The 20,043-nt window shown below is 36.7% G+C and overlaps 1 protein-coding gene across 6 annotated transcripts in view; it reads right to left on the reverse strand.

The window, feature by feature from the left end:
- LOC106881415 (ras-related protein Rab-9A) overlaps positions 1 to 20,043 on the reverse strand; it is an 80,305-nt gene that overhangs the window by 26,116 nt on the left and 34,146 nt on the right. For 2 of the 6 annotated variants that reach the window (XM_014931796.3, XM_089365429.1), the window contains exon 1: positions 11,481 to 11,627. The exons of 1 other annotated variant lie outside the window; for it this stretch is intronic. In XM_014931796.3, coding sequence (XP_014787282.1) covers positions 11,481 to 11,483 — 3 coding nt within the window. In that variant the 5' untranslated portion in view covers positions 11,484 to 11,627. Of the gene's footprint in view, positions 1 to 8,048; positions 8,125 to 11,079; positions 11,232 to 11,480; positions 11,628 to 20,043 lie in introns of those variants that run through there. 3 more of the 6 variants (XM_014931798.3, XM_014931800.3, XM_089365430.1) reach the window with 3 other exon arrangements.

The following is a 20,043-nucleotide window of genomic DNA, read 5'->3' on the forward strand; positions in this document are numbered from 1 at the left end:
TTTTCTGTTAATATTTAATGGAAACAACAGAGTGACTGAAAGGATAATGCATGGAACTCTTGGCCTTTGAGTCACTTTGTTGCTTCTGCTTTATATATATATATATATATATATATATATATATAATTTAATAAAGTATTATTACCATTATTAAAAATAACAATAATAATAAAGTGTTGACTCCTATTTCTAGCAAGCTGGTATTTCAGTACCCTAATATATATATATATATATATATATATATACACAGTATACACACACACACACACACACATATATACACATACACACACCATTCTTTTCTTTGGCATGGAAATGAATGACAACATACTTCACTGGGTGTGTAATACTCACGTGCAAGACAGAACTGAGAGAAAAACTAAAGAGGAATTAGATGCAGAGTCAAAGATAGAAGACTGTATCGATATGGGCATGTGGTGTTTAAGGAGGAGGGGGATAGCTGTACAAGGTAGTGTTGTGCATTCAAAGTGAATGGAACTCACACATACATGCATTTAGGTGCAGGTATGGCTATGTGGTTCACAAGTTCATTTTGTAACTACAACATTTCATGTTCAATTCCACAAGTGTCTTCTACTACAGCTCCAGGCTGACCAATGCTTTGCAAGTGAATCAAGACATTTGCATTCATAAAAATGGTCTCATTTGTTTGCAATATTCTTTGGCAACATGTCTGGTCACTGAGCTGTTTATTGCATGAAAAACTAGGAGAAATATCAACTTGCTTAGAAACAGGTGAGGATTGGTGGCAGGAAGAAATTCTGGTTATAATGTGCATTTATGGGTGTATACATCAGTTCATTTTACATTTACTTTTTGTTTTTTTATGCTAGCATGGGTTAGATCAATACATATTATTGAGACATTGTTTTACAAGCATATACCTATCTTGTTACTAATTCTTACATGTTTTCAAGCAAAGGATTTTTTGGTTCCATATCTCTTTGAAAGTGCAGAGCTAGCAGATTTGTCAACAGGGAATATTGACAAATTTCACCATTTTTTCTGCATAACGCAGTATGCAAATATTCAGATACACACATCCACGATGGGCTTCACACAGTTTCCATGTATCAAATTCACTCACAAGGCCCTTGATAGCCAGGAGCTACAGTAGAAGGTTCTGCACAGTGGGACTGAACATGACTGAGAGGTGAACCACAAAGCCATGTCTGCATCTATATATAAGATGTAACCCTTTGGAGGCAAGGCCTCTTGGAGTTTCAGTGCCAAAAAAGCAGAGCCCTTTTCATAAGCCCTACAGAGGGCATGCACTTATTTTTCAAAAAAAAAAAAAAAAGTAATTACTTTACATATATAAAACTATATACATTCTTGTAGGATCTTGATGAACTAATACAATCTTCTTTGTCATTTGACTTTTCGACCAATAGACTGGCTCTGCTGTCTCCTAAGGGTTAAAGGTGCATATTTCTTAAATATTCAACCAAACTGCATTTATATACTTACATATGTATAAATACGAAAATTACTAGTAATATGAAATTAGATCACAAAGTTGATGGGGTGTGTACTATCCTACATGTGATAAATGCTAAATTTAAAATAACCAGTATGAAAGGGGAGTGAAACCAAAGCTTAGTGATGATAATCTTATATGCCAAATGACAAGAGGAGATAATACCAAGAAATTGAGAATTTCCTGGTTGAGTTAACATGTTTTCCTGTTTTGGAAAAAAGGATATCTAGTCTCTGTTATAGAGGGTAGAAAGAGTGGGGAAGAGAAAAAGAGAGTTATGGATGTGTTTGAAACTCAGTTTGGTCGCATCAATGTAGCATGGTCATTTCTAGGTATGGACAATTAAACACATACAGAATGAGTTTAGTACATTCTTGGGCAAAAGTAAATTGTATAAGGAAAAATCTAAAGAAAAATAATTCAAAAAGCCTGGTAGGATAGATTGTTCTTGTTCTAAATTATGAAAATTACACTTGGTCAAGAATATACTACACACTTTCTGTATATGTTAAATTGCCTGTATCTGTTTGGAGACAGATGGCTTATGCTGTATGTACAAAGATTAAAAAGATTTATAGTTTGCAACAGGGGGGACTGACACAAGCACACACACATAGATACATACATATATATATACACACACACACACGACAGGCTTCTTTCAGTTTCTGTTTATGAAATCGACTGACAAGGCTTTGGTAGACCTGAGGCTATAGTAGAAGACACTTGTCCAAGGTGCCACGCAATGGGACTGAACTCAGAACTATGTGATTGGGAAGCAAGCTTCTTACCACACAAATATGCCTGTTTCTACAAGTTAAATCTTTATAATTACTAGAAATTGTGTTGTTATTGCTTCGCTTTTATTATGAAACATATAAGAGCAAGTTTATAAATATAATATTTTATTTGCTTCTGCACAGGAAGCAAATATAATATTAGTTTCAGATTTTGCCACAAGGCCAGCAAATTTGAACTCAGAACATAAAAATGGACGAAATGCCGCTAAGCATTCTGTCCGGCATGTTACTAATTCTGCTATTTCACCGCCTTAATAATAATAATCCTTTCTACTAAAGGCACAAGGCCTGAAATTTGGGAGAGGGGAATAATTGATTTCATTGATCCCAGTACACAACTGGTACTTAATTTATCAACTCCAAAAGGATGAAAGGCAAAGTCAGCCTTGGCAGAATTTGAATTCAGAACATTCTAGCAGATGAAATGCCGCTAAGCATTTCGCTTGACGTGCTAAAGATTCTGCCAACTTGTCACCTTGAATAATAATAATAATAATAATAATAATAATAATCCTTTCTACTAAAGGCACAAGGCCAGCAAATTTCAGATATGGGGTAAATCAATTACATTGACCCCAGTGCCCAACTGGTACTTCTTTTATTGACCCCAGAAAGATGAAAGGCAAAGTCAACTTCAGAGGAATTTGAACTCAAAATGTAATGATGGACAAAATACCACTAAACATTTTGGCTGGCATTCTGATGATTCAGCCATCTCACTGCCTTAGAAAGCAAATATAATATCAACAAACAGTAACAAGCAAATATTTGTTCATTTTCCATCACTATGTTCTGGGTTCAAATTCTGCCTAGGTCGACTTTGCCTTTCATCCTTTCGGGGTCGATAAATTAAGTACCAGTTGCGTTCTGTGGTCGATCTAATCAACTGCACCCCCACCCCACTTCTCCCCCAAAATTTCAGGCCTTGTGCCTATAGTAGAAAATAATATTTGTTCATTGTTTTTTTCCATATTAGACAGAGAGTTACTTAAAGCTGGATGCTCTTCTTACCTGTTAATCCTTACCTATTTTTGAAGGAAAAGATTGTTAAACCAGAGATCGTTTAAAGTTTAGAGCAATTAGTCATTACGTGAATTTTAATCACAGTCTCACTTAAGTGGCGATGAGTAACGAATATCTTGACTCTCATTGTTTAGCATCCATTTTCCATGCTAGCATTGGTAAGACAGCATGGGTAGGTCAGGGAGCTGAAGTAGGTTCCAGTCTGTTTTGGTTTTGTTTCTATGGTTGGATGCCCTTCCTAACACCAACCGTTCCAGAGTGTACTGCTTGCCTTTTACATGTCACCAGCATATATACATGTATGAAACCTGTCTAGTGTTGGTGTCACGAGAAAAAGAATTCAGTACACTTAAGAGGTTGGCAAGAGGAGGGGCATCCAGCAAAAGGGACCAACTCAAAAGCACCAGTGTAGGGAACAGTGACTGCCAATAAGAAAGGCCCTCATGACCTGTCCAATCCAAGCAGATGAAAATGATGGAAGAAGGAGACCCAGAAAGACATGGGATGAAGTGGGGAGGACCGATCTTAGGATGTCAAGGCTCATGGAGGAAATGGCAATGGACTGGTATGTTTAGCAATATGAGGTCCTACAGAAGCCCTGCTCATGTCAGTGAAACTGCCCCACCCACATGTAACAACAAACTTTTCACACACCCTACCTCGAGGAACCAAACTACATCTCTTCTAAACAGCATCTTTCTCTTTCTCACATTTCTTTATAAACTATGATTGTCTTCCAATCCCCTTTCTTCACCGTCACTGCCCTCTACCCAGGTTTTTGACCAGTCATTGCAATCCTCACTCTCTACTTGCGCTTTCTTGGCAATACCTGACCACGTATACTATGACCTCCGTAACTCTCTCTTCCTTACTCTACCATTGCACCTAAGCTCTGGTCATTGTTACTTGTGAGTATACCCTGGCACTTGACCACTATCTCTCTCTCCTGCTGTTTTCCACACCCTTACCCTTCCCTTGCTCTTCCTTCTGGCTGGGTAGCCATGTATCTCCTCTACAGCACACCTTTATGTTATTTCTTTACTGCCCACAAGGGGCTACACACAGAGGGGACAAACAAGGACAGACAAACAGATTAAGTCGATTATATCAACCCAGTGCGTAACTGGTACTTAATGTAGAAAAGGAGTAGGTAGTAACTCTATAAGATGTACCCGGTGCAAGCTATGGACACAAGAGGTGCAGCAACATCAAAGGCAGGTTAACTAGCAAGTTAGTTTTTGTTTGTGGCAGATGTTCAGGTGCAATAAAGACTGCAAACAAACAGGAAACAACTTCTATCTCATTCCAGGGTGAAAAACTAGAGGTAGTCGATAGCTTCCGCTATCTGGGCGACCAAGTTAGTAGTGGGGGTGGGTGCGCTGAAAGTGTAGCTGCTAGAATAAGAATAGCCTGGGCAAAGTTTAGAGAGCTCTTACCCCTGCTGGCGACAAAGGGACTCTCACTCAGAGTAAAAGGCAGACTGTATGACGCATGCGTACGAACAACCATGCTACATGGCAGTGAAACATGGGCTGTAACTGCTGAGGACATACGTAAGCTCGCAAGGAATGAAGCCAGTATGCTCCATTGGATGTGTAATGTCAATGTGAATACCCGTCAGAGTGTAAGTATCTTGAGAGAAAAGCTGAACATTAGAAGCATCAGTTGTGGCGTGCAAGAGAGACGATTGCGCTGGTATGGACATGTGGTGAGAATGGAGGAGGATAGCTGCGTGAAAAAGTGCCACACCCTAACAGTTGAGGGAACCCGTGGAAGAGGTAGGCCCAGGAAGACCTGGGCTGAGGTGGTGAGGCAAGACCTTCGTACATTGGGCCTCACCGAGGCGATGACTACGGACCGAGACCTTTGGAAATGGGCTGTGCGTGAGAAGACCCGGCAAGCCAAGTAAGATCGTTGCCAGTGCCCCTGGACTGGTTCTTGTGCGGGTGGCACATGAGATGCACCATTTTGAGCGTGGCCGTTGCCAGTACCGCCTGACTGGCTCCTGTAGGATTTTCGAGCGAGATCGTTGCCAGTGCCCCTGGACTGGCTTGTGCGGGTGGCACATAAAAGACACCATTTCGAGCGTGGCCGTTTTCGTGCGGGTGACACGTAAAAGCACCCACTACACTCTCTGAGTGGTTGGCGTTAGGAAGGGCATCCAGCTGTAGAAACTCTGCCAAATCAGACTGGAGCCTGGTGTTGCCATCCGGTTTCACCAGTCCTCAGTCAAATCGTCCAACCCATGCTAGCATGGAAAGCGGACGTTAAACGATGATGATGGTGATGATGATGATGAAAGGATGAAAGGCAAAGTCGACCTCGGCGGAATTTGAACTTAGAACGTAGACAGATGAAATACCACTAAGCATTTCACCCGGCATGCTAACGTTTCTGCCAGCTCGCCGCCTTTAACATCCCTATTCTGCCTTTATTCTTGATCATTCTCTTGGTTTTTCCCTCTGATTAGGTAACCAAGTATCTCCTTTACATCAGCACACCTGTCTCTGTCCTCTTTTTTGTACCTATCTCTCCCTCTCTTCTCTCTGTCACTGGGTACCCGTGGAAACCACATGGTTGAAAAGTGGACTTCTGAAGCACATAGCCATGCCTGTGCCTATTAGCCATGTCTGGTACACAAGAATTATTTTCCCCTTAGTGCAAGAGTTGATTATTTCTGAGCTACAAACCAAAACTAAGATGAACCTACTTTCACTGATACAATTTTTTAAATTGTGGATATAATTTCAGCATATACTAAAAAATTAAAAACTACTAAATAAAAAAACATAGTAAATAAATTATTTAATGAAAATCAAAAAGTATGCCTAAAAAAAACAAACAACCAAGAGGAATATTATCCAAGGAAGGGAGAAAGGAAGGGGCCTGAGACTGGAAACCTGGCCCGAAAAATTAACAACAGAATGGACTCCAGTAAAGGCAGCCCAAGGCCAGTTTGTGGTAGAGTGGAGAGTCTCACTAAAAGCTTTCTATTTAGTTTCTGTCTATCAAAGTTCATTCTCATAGCTTTCTTAATAAAAGGTTATGATCAAAGACAAGGTGTTTTGTACAGTAAGGTTTAATCCAAAATGATGTGGCTACACAGCCATAAATAAAAGGCATGTATCAATATGAAGTGGAAGTAGGTGTACTAAATATTTGTGGTCAGTGACAGCAAAGACATCCAGCTACATTTCTGTTACTGTGAATGCCAGATGATGAACGATCATATGATGAGACAACAAGACTCATCCAACCCAAGACAAGCAAAAAGTGGATGCAAAAAAAAAAATTGAAACAAGCAATGTAGAAAAGGTTATAAGGATGTGCCGTTATTATTGATAAACAATTAGTACTTCAGATGCACTTGATGTACATGAGTAATTAGTAAGCACTTGGAAAGAAGCCAATGAAGTGGTCTTAAGTCCTGATTAAACAGAGACGATAGTTTGTCACCTTGTGAATGATTTAGGCTGCAATTCAAGTGTGGTTGCTTGAGCAGGGAACTGTTGCAGCATTTGAAAAAAAAAGGGACTTTTTTCCCCGATGCAAAAATCAGAGTATATGAAGGATACGTATGAAATGGGAGTCTGCATAGTAATAAGACATGAATAAAATTCACAAGATTTGTAGAAGTTACGGAGAAAAATGAGAGAAGTAAGATACATTGGATGCATAATATAAAACAGGTAAGAATCCAGTTGGGCAAAAAAAGGTATCAGCTGATGTATGCAGAGGAGCTTTGAACTGCACTGTGCAGCAAATGTTAACAGATGAGCGTTATGTGAAAAAGGCTACATATAATGGAGAATGGCCGATGATGGCGTGGAGAGGGAATCGTGTTAAATCTTACAGCAAACCCACCGTTCACCAAATGGAAAACTGGGCATGTTCATAAATCACTTTCTCTTTCTAAAGAAGATTTGCAATTTGTCGCCAGTAACATGAACGTTAGTTAAGACCATAAATAAAAATGCAGGTGTCCAGATAAACATAGATAAATTCTCACCAGGAAGAAAAATAAAAAAGCAGATAATCTAGTTTCTCTTAAATTTTGGTTTAACCTTTTAATACTTCTATAACTATGCGACTAAATAAATTTTCAACTGGTTGCATATGGATACATCATTGAAATGTCCATAAAATGTTTTATTCTTTCATGATATCAAGCACCAACAGAAATTGTATATATATATATATATCAAGGCAAAGAGAAAACTTCTCGTTGTAGTTCGGCAAACTAAGAAATAGCAACCAAATTTCCTTAAATTACATTCTTCTGTCTTGAAAAAGAAAGGCTACAGTATTTCAAAATAGACGTTCGACAAGACTGAAACGCTTTTAACCAAAATTCTGCCGGATTAAACAATAGACAAAATATAGCCTTTAGAAGTGACGAAATAGAAAAAAAAAAAAAAAGAACTAATGCCACAATTATATGTACCGAAATTTCTGTGTAATCTCATGAAAATTCACACTTGAGTGGTCTTGATGAATCATTTTTACAGTAATTTAAAAATTAAATAAAAACCACCGGTACAATTAAACAATTAAGATTAATCAAACTAGACGTGCACAGATAAACACAAATATACGGGGAAAACGTGCATAAATACATTACACATCTGTAAGTCTACCCATGAGAGTTGTGTGAACTTAACTGCATGGTTTTGTACCTTATCTTACTGCATCCGGACAATGTATGTTTGTATCTGCAAACTTACCTGTTTGTGTTCATAGACACATCCAAACAGGTGCTTGAGTATAAACGCAACCAAATTTTGCTGTACAAGTTTTTCTGCTTGCTGTTGCAACAAAATTTGGCAATGAAATACACCAATATGTATTAGAAACAACTAGTGGTATGGGTACATTAACATCAAATTACATGCAAAAATAGAGACTAAGGCGAGTTCAAGCACAGATTTACACTAACAGGCACATATAGCCAGAGGCAAAGACACGCATATACATCGTCTTGTCATATGTACCTACAAGGAAAAGCGCATAAAAAAAAAAAAACTCACAGAAACAATGTACACGAGATAAAACATTATACATACTGACACGTAAGGGAAATGGAAACATACAGAGGCACCCAAATTTATATATTATATTATATATAACAGACAGAGTACATGAAAGTACAGAGACAAAAATCGAATATAAAAGTAGGTGCAACGTTGAATGACGCCAAGGAAAATGAGATTTCTTGGCAAAATTCTGTATATTTCCAATTTGTTTTGTATATCGATAGCTTTTTGCATCAAGAAGTCTCTTGAATATAAGAGAGAGATCGAGAGAGAAAAACACTTGTATTCAAACGGAAAAGTCCCAAAGGCAGAAAACAAGAAAATCTATTAAACACAAAATAAAATGTCTTTATTTTTTATTCAATACTCATTCATAATGTCAATGAACCACTATTCTGATTCAAAACTTTGACAGCATAGAACATATACTACGAAGAATCTAAGTATTTTCTTTTTCTCAAAGATTTAATAACGGATTTCTAAATTCTGATATTATTATTCCCTACTAAGATATGTAATACAAGTAGTAAGTTGTTTTTGTCTAATACTTAGTCAACATTCTTAAAATGTATTTTGTAGTTATTCATAACTGTATCATATTTGTAAAAATTTCGGCACTCAGGGACCAGAGATTCCAACAATCCAGACAAAAGATCCGATGCCTTAGGGAAAATTATGATTATACCTTTACAGATTTAATTCATCCTGATGAGTTCTTCCATGACTTTTTAAGAACATAATTTTTCAATGGAAAACACGGGGATTATCAAATAAAAATTCAAAACAGTCCGCCACCCTAATTTATTCCATATTTACGCACTTAATGTACACGAAGGCATAAAACTAAAAGATAATAACGTAAGTGTTCACATATTTAATTCAAGGAACAAACAGGGAAAAAAGTAACAAGAAATAATTACGAGGTGAAGGAAAAACAAGTATTAGCCACTGTTTAGATTGGATCACAAAATTTCTGGATACATTAACTTTAAAATGTACCAAGAAGAAACAGTTGTAAGCTTCATGTAGCAAGAGATTTGTCAAGGAAAGTAGATCACTTCATTAGGCAGAATTTACTCTGACCTTCATTAGAATAAAGCGGCTTTCTGGAAATTATTCATCATATGGGATGTTTGCGATAATATATTCACTAGCTTTTAGTAGGGAGATTCATTCATTCATTAGACAACAAAAAACCGTTTATATTATTAGAATAATAAGAATGAGGTTTTTTAGAAACCGATTAAAAAGGGCTGAAAGAAATAATTAGCTGAAAACTTTATTGAAACAACATTAATACAGTTAATAAGAAGAAAATATGTAAAAAAAAAACAATTTAGAAGGAAATATAGTGTGGGTATGATGAAACAGACGAACGATGATAGATAAAATAACATGATCTGGCTTAATCGCCATACAAATATATCGCATCATTAAAGAATTATCCATCTAGAAACTGAATTGTACCATTATAGAATTATGTCTAGAAATTATAGAAGTATCTATCAATTTAGAAAAATAAACAAGTAAAAACCACTACTCAACTCTTAATTATGGTCTTTTTGCTCTTACGCAAATAGTTTTATCATATACTGAGGACCATAAAACGGTTTATACACCATCTTTTTCTAATATTAACAATTTTTCTTTACAAAAATAAGTATTCTGTAAAGTACCTCGGTCAGCTAGCTTTTACCATTTTAGAAGACTACCACAGAAATCGATCAGAATGGTGTTTTTATGATTTTCTACTCTAATAACACATACACCTTATATATATATATATATATATATATATATATATATATATATATGTGTGTGTGTGTATATATAAAAATGTATATATATATATATATATATATATATATATATATATATATATATATATATATATATATATATGTATGTATGTATATATATATTGGTATTAGCACCATCTTGTGGGTGGCAGCAATCCGACGAAACTAAACACGTATTTATTGCATTTCAAGCAACTGTAGAATGCAATAAATACGAACATCGAGTACTGCCAGCAGGCCGGTTCTTTTTCTCTTATGTTAGTGTTAATGTCATATATTCCATAATATACTTGAAAAATCGCCTTTATTGCAGAATACAAGGGCAAAACCGAAAAGATAATGCTTTTGTATTTGATTTAGAAGAATCTTGGTGTAAATTAATATAAAAATTTTGTTAAGAGGAAAATCGAAGACTGCAATTGTCATAAAGAACACAAGTGATGACTCGAGGGAATCGCAAAAAAAAAAACCAATCTGATAATCAAACAAGTTATATATGATTTTTCTCTGATAATTCAAAATTTTGAGCGATCAGAGGATTGAAGTAGATGTCTAAAATAATGAGGGAGGTTATGATTCTGCAGTCACAAGGTATCTTCATCGTTGAGTGTGGTTAGCAATGAATAATACCATATACGACAGCTGACAAACGTCTTTACTGGAATACGTAGGAGAAAGAAATTGTGTTAATTCAATTATAAAAGACTAATTGTCACAAAATCTTAGTTCAGAAATAAAAGAAAAAAAGGTTAAGACTAATTAATTACCCTAATGAATATATCGACAAAAAAAAAAACGATTGAAAACTAAATTAAGAAAATAACCTTGGCAACAATGATTACCTATAATGATGCAAGCCACACATATGTAGTAGGGAAAATATTATTTGATTGAACTTATCTCAGTGCATGACTGCTACTTACTTACTTCACAGACCTCGAATGAATAAAAGACGAAGTCGATCCCGGCTGAACTGATCTCAGGACGTAGAGGAATAAAGCTAGAGCTTTATACGGTTAAGCATTTACTCCAATGCTCTAGTTTCTAAGGCTAGATTCTTTTTTTTTTCCGGTGTATTCAATAATTAATACAATATATGTAATTAAGACATTAAAAACAGTATCAAGAATAGCAGTGTATTGAGAAATGTAAATATAACATAAATTAATAAATGTCGTCGACAACTTAATTAATATAAAAATATAGGCAATGTGGTACTTGGTAAACATGATATCAAATAGGGAAAGAAAAGCTGATTATAATTAAGTAAAGGTTAATTGATATAGATTTTTAAATAATTATAAAGTTAAAAATCAAAATTTACCATGAACGCATCTCAGACGGAGCTATAAGTGGCAATTTCAGCATGGTATATATAACATAGATGTAAATATATATGTATATATATATGTGTGTCTGTTATTTTCTAAACTCCTGAGAACTAAGACGAAATATCCCGAGTCGTCAGTGTGATAGTACACGTGACGTCATATGTTAATCATGTGACAAGGCTCAGAGTCACGGAACGCAAACTACTCATGACTTCGCGAAATAACCGACCTCTAACTGGTCGATCGACATGCTAAAAATAACAGCCAAAAATCTCTTTCTGGTTACACCATAACCTATCTAGGAAAAAAGGAAGGACGTGTTAGATAATGTAGTCCAGGATACATTATAAGTTTATATATAAGGGAAATGAGAGGATCTAGACGGGAATGCCTTTAATCATATGTCTGTTCGATCAGAGCTAATTTGGGGCTTAAACAACAATGAATGTGTTAGTTCTATGTGTATATATATATATATATATATATATATATATATATATATATATATATAGTTAGTACCCGGTTCTCTATTAACGTTCATTATGATGCTCATTAATTTTTTGTTTTTCAATGTACATTACATACACCAACACATAAATGATATACTGTTAATAGACTTTATTCAGTCGACATTCAGTTTCCCGTGGTCATCGGGTTCCTCAAGGCAACTCTTAGAATATTGAGGGGCATAAGAAATAACGGGTAGATATAGGGTGTAACAAAGGCGTAACCTCAGCCTCCAATGGAGAGAAAGAGAGAGGGAGAGGAGGAGAGAGAGAGAGAGTGAGAGATAATGAGAGCGAGGGGGAGGAGGAGGCATGGAAATGATGACCGTCCACTTACGTCCGCGGAAAACCATCACTGACCATTGAAAGAATAAGAAGGAACAAATACTGATATATAAACATGAATGCATGTACATTACGTCGATATTGATTTTAATTCGATATTGATTTTAAAGTTCGTTTTAGTGTAGTTTTATTAACCCCCTCGGATACAACAAAGATTCAAAATTTGTAGATCTCTTTTTAATTAACAAATTTTTTTTTATATATAAATCAGAAACTAATTAGGGTACGGGATTTACAGCTTCAGTATATATATATATATTTTCGTGTATATAAATATATTTTATTTACATTTGAAGAATATGTATTTTGCTCGCATTTATGGTTACATTTTCATTCTCAATAAATTGGAACTAAGAGTTAGGGTAAGCAGAATTTCTGAATTTTCAGAAAGAGAAGCATGTAACGTTTTCTTATGCGAGCAAAATATATTTATACACTTCAAATGCATACGAAATATATTTGTATATGAAAAAAGAAAGAAAAAGTACGGCATTTGGAAATCAACAAACAATGATCAGCCTCTAATTTACAAAAACAAAACAAAACAAAAACACTTTCTTTATGTTAATTTTTTGCCGATTCTGAGTTCATGTTGTTTTGAAACAAAAACATGGATATTAGATGGACATCAGTGGAAAAATACTAAATAAAAAGAAAGTGTCAGGATAGACGATACGCCATAAAGCTAAATCCTTTATGGACGGGGAACCCAGGATAATCCCATAAACCAGCCTCCCCATTTTTAATATATATATATATATATATATATATATATATCAGTGGTATATGGTAGTGGTTGTTGTACTAGGTGTGTTGCTACACCCCTAATGCCACCAAATTTCAGGCAGGGGTATAACAAAAGATTTGTTATTAAATCAATGAATAAGGTGTTCGTATTTATAATGAATTTGCCATTTTCGATGGATGGGCAGTGCACATTGCTTGTTGACCCCGCCATTGCTGGTGTATCCAGCTACACTGTAAAGTCCTTGGGTGTTTGGAAGGGCATCCAGTAGTAAAAACCATACCTCTGATATATAAATATATATATATATATATACCATCATCATCATCATTTAATGTCCATTTTCCATGCTGGCATGAGTTGGACAGTTTGTTAAGAGCTAGTAAGGCAGATGACTGAGCTAGGATTCACTGTCTGTTTTGGCAGGGTTTTTACGGCCCTTCATAATACCAACCACTTTACAGAGTGGAATGAGTGCTTTTTACATTGCACCAGCACTAGTGAGGCCTGTTTTGGTATGGTTTTTACTACTGGATGCCCTTCCAAACACTCAAGGACTTTACAGTGTAGCTGGATACACCAGCAATGGCGGGGTCAACAAGCAATGTGCACGACAAAGATCCTTTGAGAAGGGAGGGGCATTGGAGGAGGTGGCCTTGTGCCAGGTGATGAAAAATTAGAGTGTGACAGGGATAGAAACAGGTGTCCTGCTGCAGAAGAAACATATAAGCATGTATGTATATATATATATATATATATATATATATATGCATATATTAGACTACCTGTGACCTGTTGGGTCCACAGGAAAGTCTGAGTTTACCAGCAACAGAGTTTTGTTTTGTGGGGGGTTTTCTCTTTTCCAGGTTATGTCCCATGCTTTCAACAAATGTGACATCAAAATCGCGAGTAAACACCTCCTTTCCCCAGAAAGGAAAGATTTGGCTGCTATTTCTTGCACACCCTGCTACCACATAACGTATTTCGGGTCCTTTATCGCAAATGGCTGTTACATGGTCGTAGGGTGGGCTAGAAATAGCAGCCAAATCTTTGGAGGTGAGATATGTTGAATGTACTCGAAAAAAACCTTAAAAACATTAAAATATTGTGTGTTTAAAGAAAGCTAAAATATAAATACTTACTGTACAAACAACTTACATTTTTGAAATCACATTCAATTAAAAATATTTCTAAATGATTAAAATATTGTGTTTAACAAAAGCGAATATAGAAACATTTACTGTAAAAAACAAATCCTATTTTTTCGTTGTCAGATTACTGTGTCTAATCAAAAGGTAAGAGTTTCTCCCCTTTCAGGATTAAATTATTTTCAGAATATTTTCCCATTATGCACTATTTTGAGTATATATACCCCACAAACACCTAATATCTCTACAACCACTTGTCTGGTTTACGCGAAATTTGTTTTATTCTGTTTGTATTTACATTTCAGGGGAAACTTAATTCATAGTATTTTCCCTTTATGCGCCAGTTTGGCTGGGTAACATTGCAAGCAAGCAATCAAGATTCAAGCTGACTTTTAATGTTTTTTTTTAAATATACACATATACACACATATACATACATACATGCATGTCCCAGCCTTGCCAGCATGGAAGGCAGATGTTAAACAATGATGATGATGATGATATATACATATATATGCATACATACATATGTATGTGTGTGTGAATATATATATATATATATATATATATATATATATATAAACTGGAGTAAGCACATAAAATGTGCAACAAGGTGGAAAAAAGAGTACTCAAATACCAGAGGTAGAGTAATATGCTTTATTTAAAAGCAGCAGAAATATAACAAAAGACTGTTACTCGGAGTTTCATGTTTCCGTTCATTGGGAACGTGAAACTCCAAGTAACAGTCTTTTGTTATATTTCTGCTGCTTTTAAATAAAGTATGTATATATATTTATATATATATATATTTTTTTATATATATATATATATATATATTCCACCTAACACTGTCTATAAGCATCCACTAACCATTCCTGCTACTAATTCCTTCCACTACGTCATACATACACACACACACACAAACACACTAACAGATAAACCACCAAACCATGCACACACACACACACACACACACACGTTCTGTTATCACACACACACTCGCAGACTCTCGCGCACGCACAGATATTCATCTCCCTTTTTCACTCTCCTGTCTTAGAAACAACTTTTCCCCCACCACCTCCTCTTCCGGTCTTTTCACAATGTAACCTCGTGGGCATCGGTACCATTTTCCTCTTTCTCCGTTTTTCCATTCTCTGAACTTTCCATCTTTCCGACGAAGGGCTACGCCCGAAACGTCATACACACTCTCATTCCTTTCCCGAGCGTCCAATAACACTATCCGTATCACGTCCTCACTTTGTTGTTTTTTTGAACCTATATATATATATATATATATATATATATATATATATATATATATATATATATATATATATAGGGTGCATCATCCTGCACCAGACTTTTGTGACTGTTTTGGCAGGATCTTTACAGCTGGATGCCCTTCCTAACACCAACCATTCAGCAGAGTGGACTTAGTACTTTTTACGTGGCACAAGCACAAGTCAGGTCAGCTTTGGCAAGGGTTTTAGATTTGGATGCCCTTCCAAATGCCAGCCACTTTACAGTGTTGATAGGATGCTTTTTAAGTGGCACCTGCACTGACAGGGTCACCAAGTAACTTGCAAGACAAAGATCTTTTGAGAGGGGAGGGGGCATTGGAGGAGGTGATGATGAAAGGTTATAGTGAGACAGAGAGACAGAAACAGGTGTCTTGCTGTAGAGGAAGTACAAGGTTACCTGGCTGGAGAGAGAAAAAGACCAGGAATGGAGACAGAAACAGGTGTGCTGCCACAAAGGAGATACATGGTTACCTAACCTGAGGGAAGTGCAGGAGGAGAGAGAGAGAGTGTGGGAGATGGTGGCAAAGTGTTGAGTATACTCACAAGGGACAGGGATCAGAATATAAATGGGATGGTTGAATAAAGGCAGAGAGTGATATAGATGGTGGCAAGTGCCAGGGTACACCCTTGAGGTACGTGATAAATTTGCCGATTAAAATGTACATGTGTATTAATGTAATATTGATATTTTAATGATAATAATAATAATAATTAAATACTACGACTTTTCTTCTAAGCCCATCTAGCTATGTGGTGCATAAGCTTAGTTTGCATTTTTTTACATACATACATAAACATGTGTATATATTTTTTCTATATACATACAAATATATATATATATATATACACACACATACACACACATATATATATATATAAATATATAGCTGTAATGTTTATCGCCACGTACTGAGAAATTTTCTAACTAGTTAATTTGCTTATATATATGTACTACATATGTGTGTGTGTGTGTGCGTTCGTGTGTCTGTCTGTCTGTCTGTTTGTTTGCGCTCCGCCCTCCCCTTCCCCTGCTTGACAAGTGTTGACATGTTTATATCTCTGTAACAGTGTTTTGGTAAAAGTGGTCAACAGAATAAGTACCAGGCTTAAAAAAAAAACAGCCACACACACACATACATATACACATGTATTCATTATGAGTAACAGCAGCAGTATTAGTTCAAAATAACAATCTGTCTAGCATACTTAAAGCAGATACATCAGTGAAAGTTTGATAAACTGTGGTATACATTTCGAAATAGCATGTCTTTTAGATGTATAGTGCTAAAAAACACAGGCACATCAATGGCAAATGAAACTCATCAAGCAGCCATGGTGCCATTGCTAAATCCAGATTTCTGCTTCTTTGGATTTTTCAAGAGAGGCAAGTATATACTTACAACCACATGCTAAGACAAAGAGAGAGACAGCAATAGCATAGGGTAATGAAAGAGAGATATACTAATGGCCAGGACTGGATTTAAACTATGGGGGCCTGGGGCACTTTGAGTTTTGGAGCCCCTTGTATACAAAAATTAAAATCTTGGAAAATTACGAAATTTAAATCTCAAAACCCATGTATGGCATGTAATTGAATTTGATGAGTTAGTAGAAAAAGTTTAAATAAACCACTGGAAATGTCACTTTATAGATACACTCTTCGGAATGTGGAATACAATAAAATAACGGAATATAACGGAAAAGAAAAATATACCATCTTAGTGGTCATCGCTGTTCGAAAGGCACAATGTATGGTGGGGGGTGGGGGGGGGGAGACAAACATTTAAAAAATATGGATTTTTAAAATTCTTGTTTTAAAAATGCTTCTCTGCATTGTTTTATAATGCTTGAAAAAAGAGCGGAAAATCTCAACAAAAACAGGAACATTCCAACTTGTAATGGACAGCTATTCCGAAAGTCCACTTTTTCAGTTTCCAGTAGGAGTTGGTGGGGTACAATGAGTAATATTTATTGTTTTTTTTTTTACAAATGTTAACTACTTTACAAAAACTGTATCACCCAAGCAAATGATCTCTAAGAGCCTTAAAAACACAATAACATTTCAGACCATTATTTCAGAAAATTATCTCTGTTCTCTTTGAGAATATAAAAGAAAATTTAGATGGGACAAAATGGGCAAATTTGCCTCTTTAACTCTCCAGAATTACATTTGATAAAAGAGCCATACTTGTCAATATCCATCTACAAAAATTTTAAATATTTAGGTCAAATTAAAGGAGGTCATGGAAAAATGGCACATGACATGAAATTAATGAAACTCAGTTAAAATCTAAAAACCCAACATAAAATATTCTCTCGTACTTCTTCATGATCTGCTGGTATGTCTCTTCACTATATATTTCCACAGAATGCAATTAAAGAGGAGAAATTATTGAAATTATTCATTCATTTTTCCCCAATTTAGACGTCATTTTTTTTAATTGAAAATTATCTAATTAGGCGCAGGAGTGGCTATGTGGTAAGTAGCTTGCTTACCAACCACATGGTTCTAGGTTCATTCCCACTGCGTGACACCTTGGGCAAGTGTCTTCTACTATAGCCTCGGGCCGACCAAAGCCTTGTGAGTGGATTTGGTAGACGGAAACTAAAAGAAGCCCATCGTATATATGTATATCATCATCATCATCATCGTTTAACGTCCGCTTTCCATGCTAGCATGGGTTGGACGATTTGACTGAGGACTGGTGAAACCGGATGGCAACACCAGGCTCCAGTCTAATTTGGCAGAGTTTCTACAGCTGGATGCCCTTCCTAACGCCAACCACTCAGAGAGTGTAGTGGGTGCTTTTACGTGTCACCCGCATGAAGGCCAGTCAGGCGGTACTGGCAACGGCCACGCTCAAAATGGTGTCTTTTATGTGCCACCCGCACAAGAGCCAGTCCAGTGGCACTGGCAACGATCTCCCTCGAAAATCCTACGAAGGCCAGTCAGGTGGTACTGGCAACGGCCACGCTCAAAATGGTGCATTTTATGTACCACCCGCACAAGAGACAGTCCAGGGGCACTGGCAACAATCTCACTTGGCTTGCCGGATCTTCTCACGCACAGCACATTTCCAAAGGTCTCGGTCAGTAGTCATCGCCTCGGTGAGGCCCAATGTTTGAAGGTCTTGCCTCACCACCTCAAACTGTATCTCATCTAAATTGATTTGCTCCCTAATTAGTTGGGCTATGACCCTCTCCGTAACTTTCATAACCTGATCTAACAGCTTGATGCCTCTGTAATTATTTGTATCTAAAGCGTCACCTTTGCCTTTGTATACATATATAAGACATACAAATCTGCATGCATACATACATACATACATACATACATACAAACAAAAATACCCTGTTGTTGATGTTGAAATTCCAATGAAGGCGCCTTGGATCTAGGCTGGAAACCGGTTCTTTCTCTATTGGCAAGAAATCTTGAAATAAAACTGAACAATGACATACATACACATGTGCACACACACACACACACACACACGCACACACACACACACACACGCACATACACACACACACATTTGTTGTTTTCCGTTTTTCTGTCATCGCTCTACAAGCAGCTACAATTCCCTTGTGAATTAATTGTAGCTGCTTTGGGGATTGGGTAGCAAACTATTTTTTGTAATTGAATAAATTGGTGTCAGTATCATGGAGAAATTTATGGTTATCATCATCATCATCATCATCATCGTCCATTGTACATGCTGACATGGGTTGGACAATTTGACCAGAGCTGGCATGTTGGAAGGCTGCACCAGACTCCAGTCTGATTTGGCATGATTTCTATGGCTGGATGCCCTTCCTAAAATCAACTAGAGTGTAATGAGTGCTTTTACATGCCACCGGCATGGGTGCCATTTGTGTGACACCAGTATCTGCCGTGACTGTGATTTTGCTTGGTTTGATGGGTCTTCTTCTCAAGCACAATGTAATTCCAAAAGTCTCTCATTGCCTTCAAGAGGCCCAACACTCAAAAGGAATTCAGCCACTTTGCTTCCATGAAGCCCAACACTCAAATGGAGAATCCATTACATTCTTTAAGTCAAGATATGTTTGTATGTTGAAAGAGATCCTCTTCATGCAAGATTGCTTGGCGGTGGGGGCCTCCCTCCATGAAGTGCTCCATACTCTTCGTAGTAGCCCCACTTCCTGATATTGAGGGTGGCCCGAGGCAATCATCCCCTTTACCCCACTATAAATCTAGTGCTACTACTGGCAGTTATTCATCTACTGGTAAAAGAGAGGGAAAGAGAGTGTGAATTTAGGTACTTATAGAAATGGTCAGTGATAAGAGGGTGTGAATGGATGTCAGAAATGAGTAGGGTCAGGGTTAGAGTTAGGCAAAGAGAGAGTTGTAGCTAATAGAATAGAAGTGGGTAATAATGTTATCTGTTAAGAAAAAAGAGAGTGCAGGTGATGGAAAGGGAGTGATGAATATCAACAAGGGTGTTCTGGAGATGAGGAAGGGATGGCAGGTGGCACAGGATGGTAAATGGGGA

The sequence above is a fragment of the Octopus bimaculoides genome, chromosome Z (genome assembly GCF_046866305.1).
Source record: "Octopus bimaculoides isolate indiv1 chromosome Z, ASM4686630v1, whole genome shotgun sequence".
Classification (NCBI taxonomy): domain Eukaryota; kingdom Metazoa; phylum Mollusca; class Cephalopoda; order Octopoda; family Octopodidae; genus Octopus; species Octopus bimaculoides.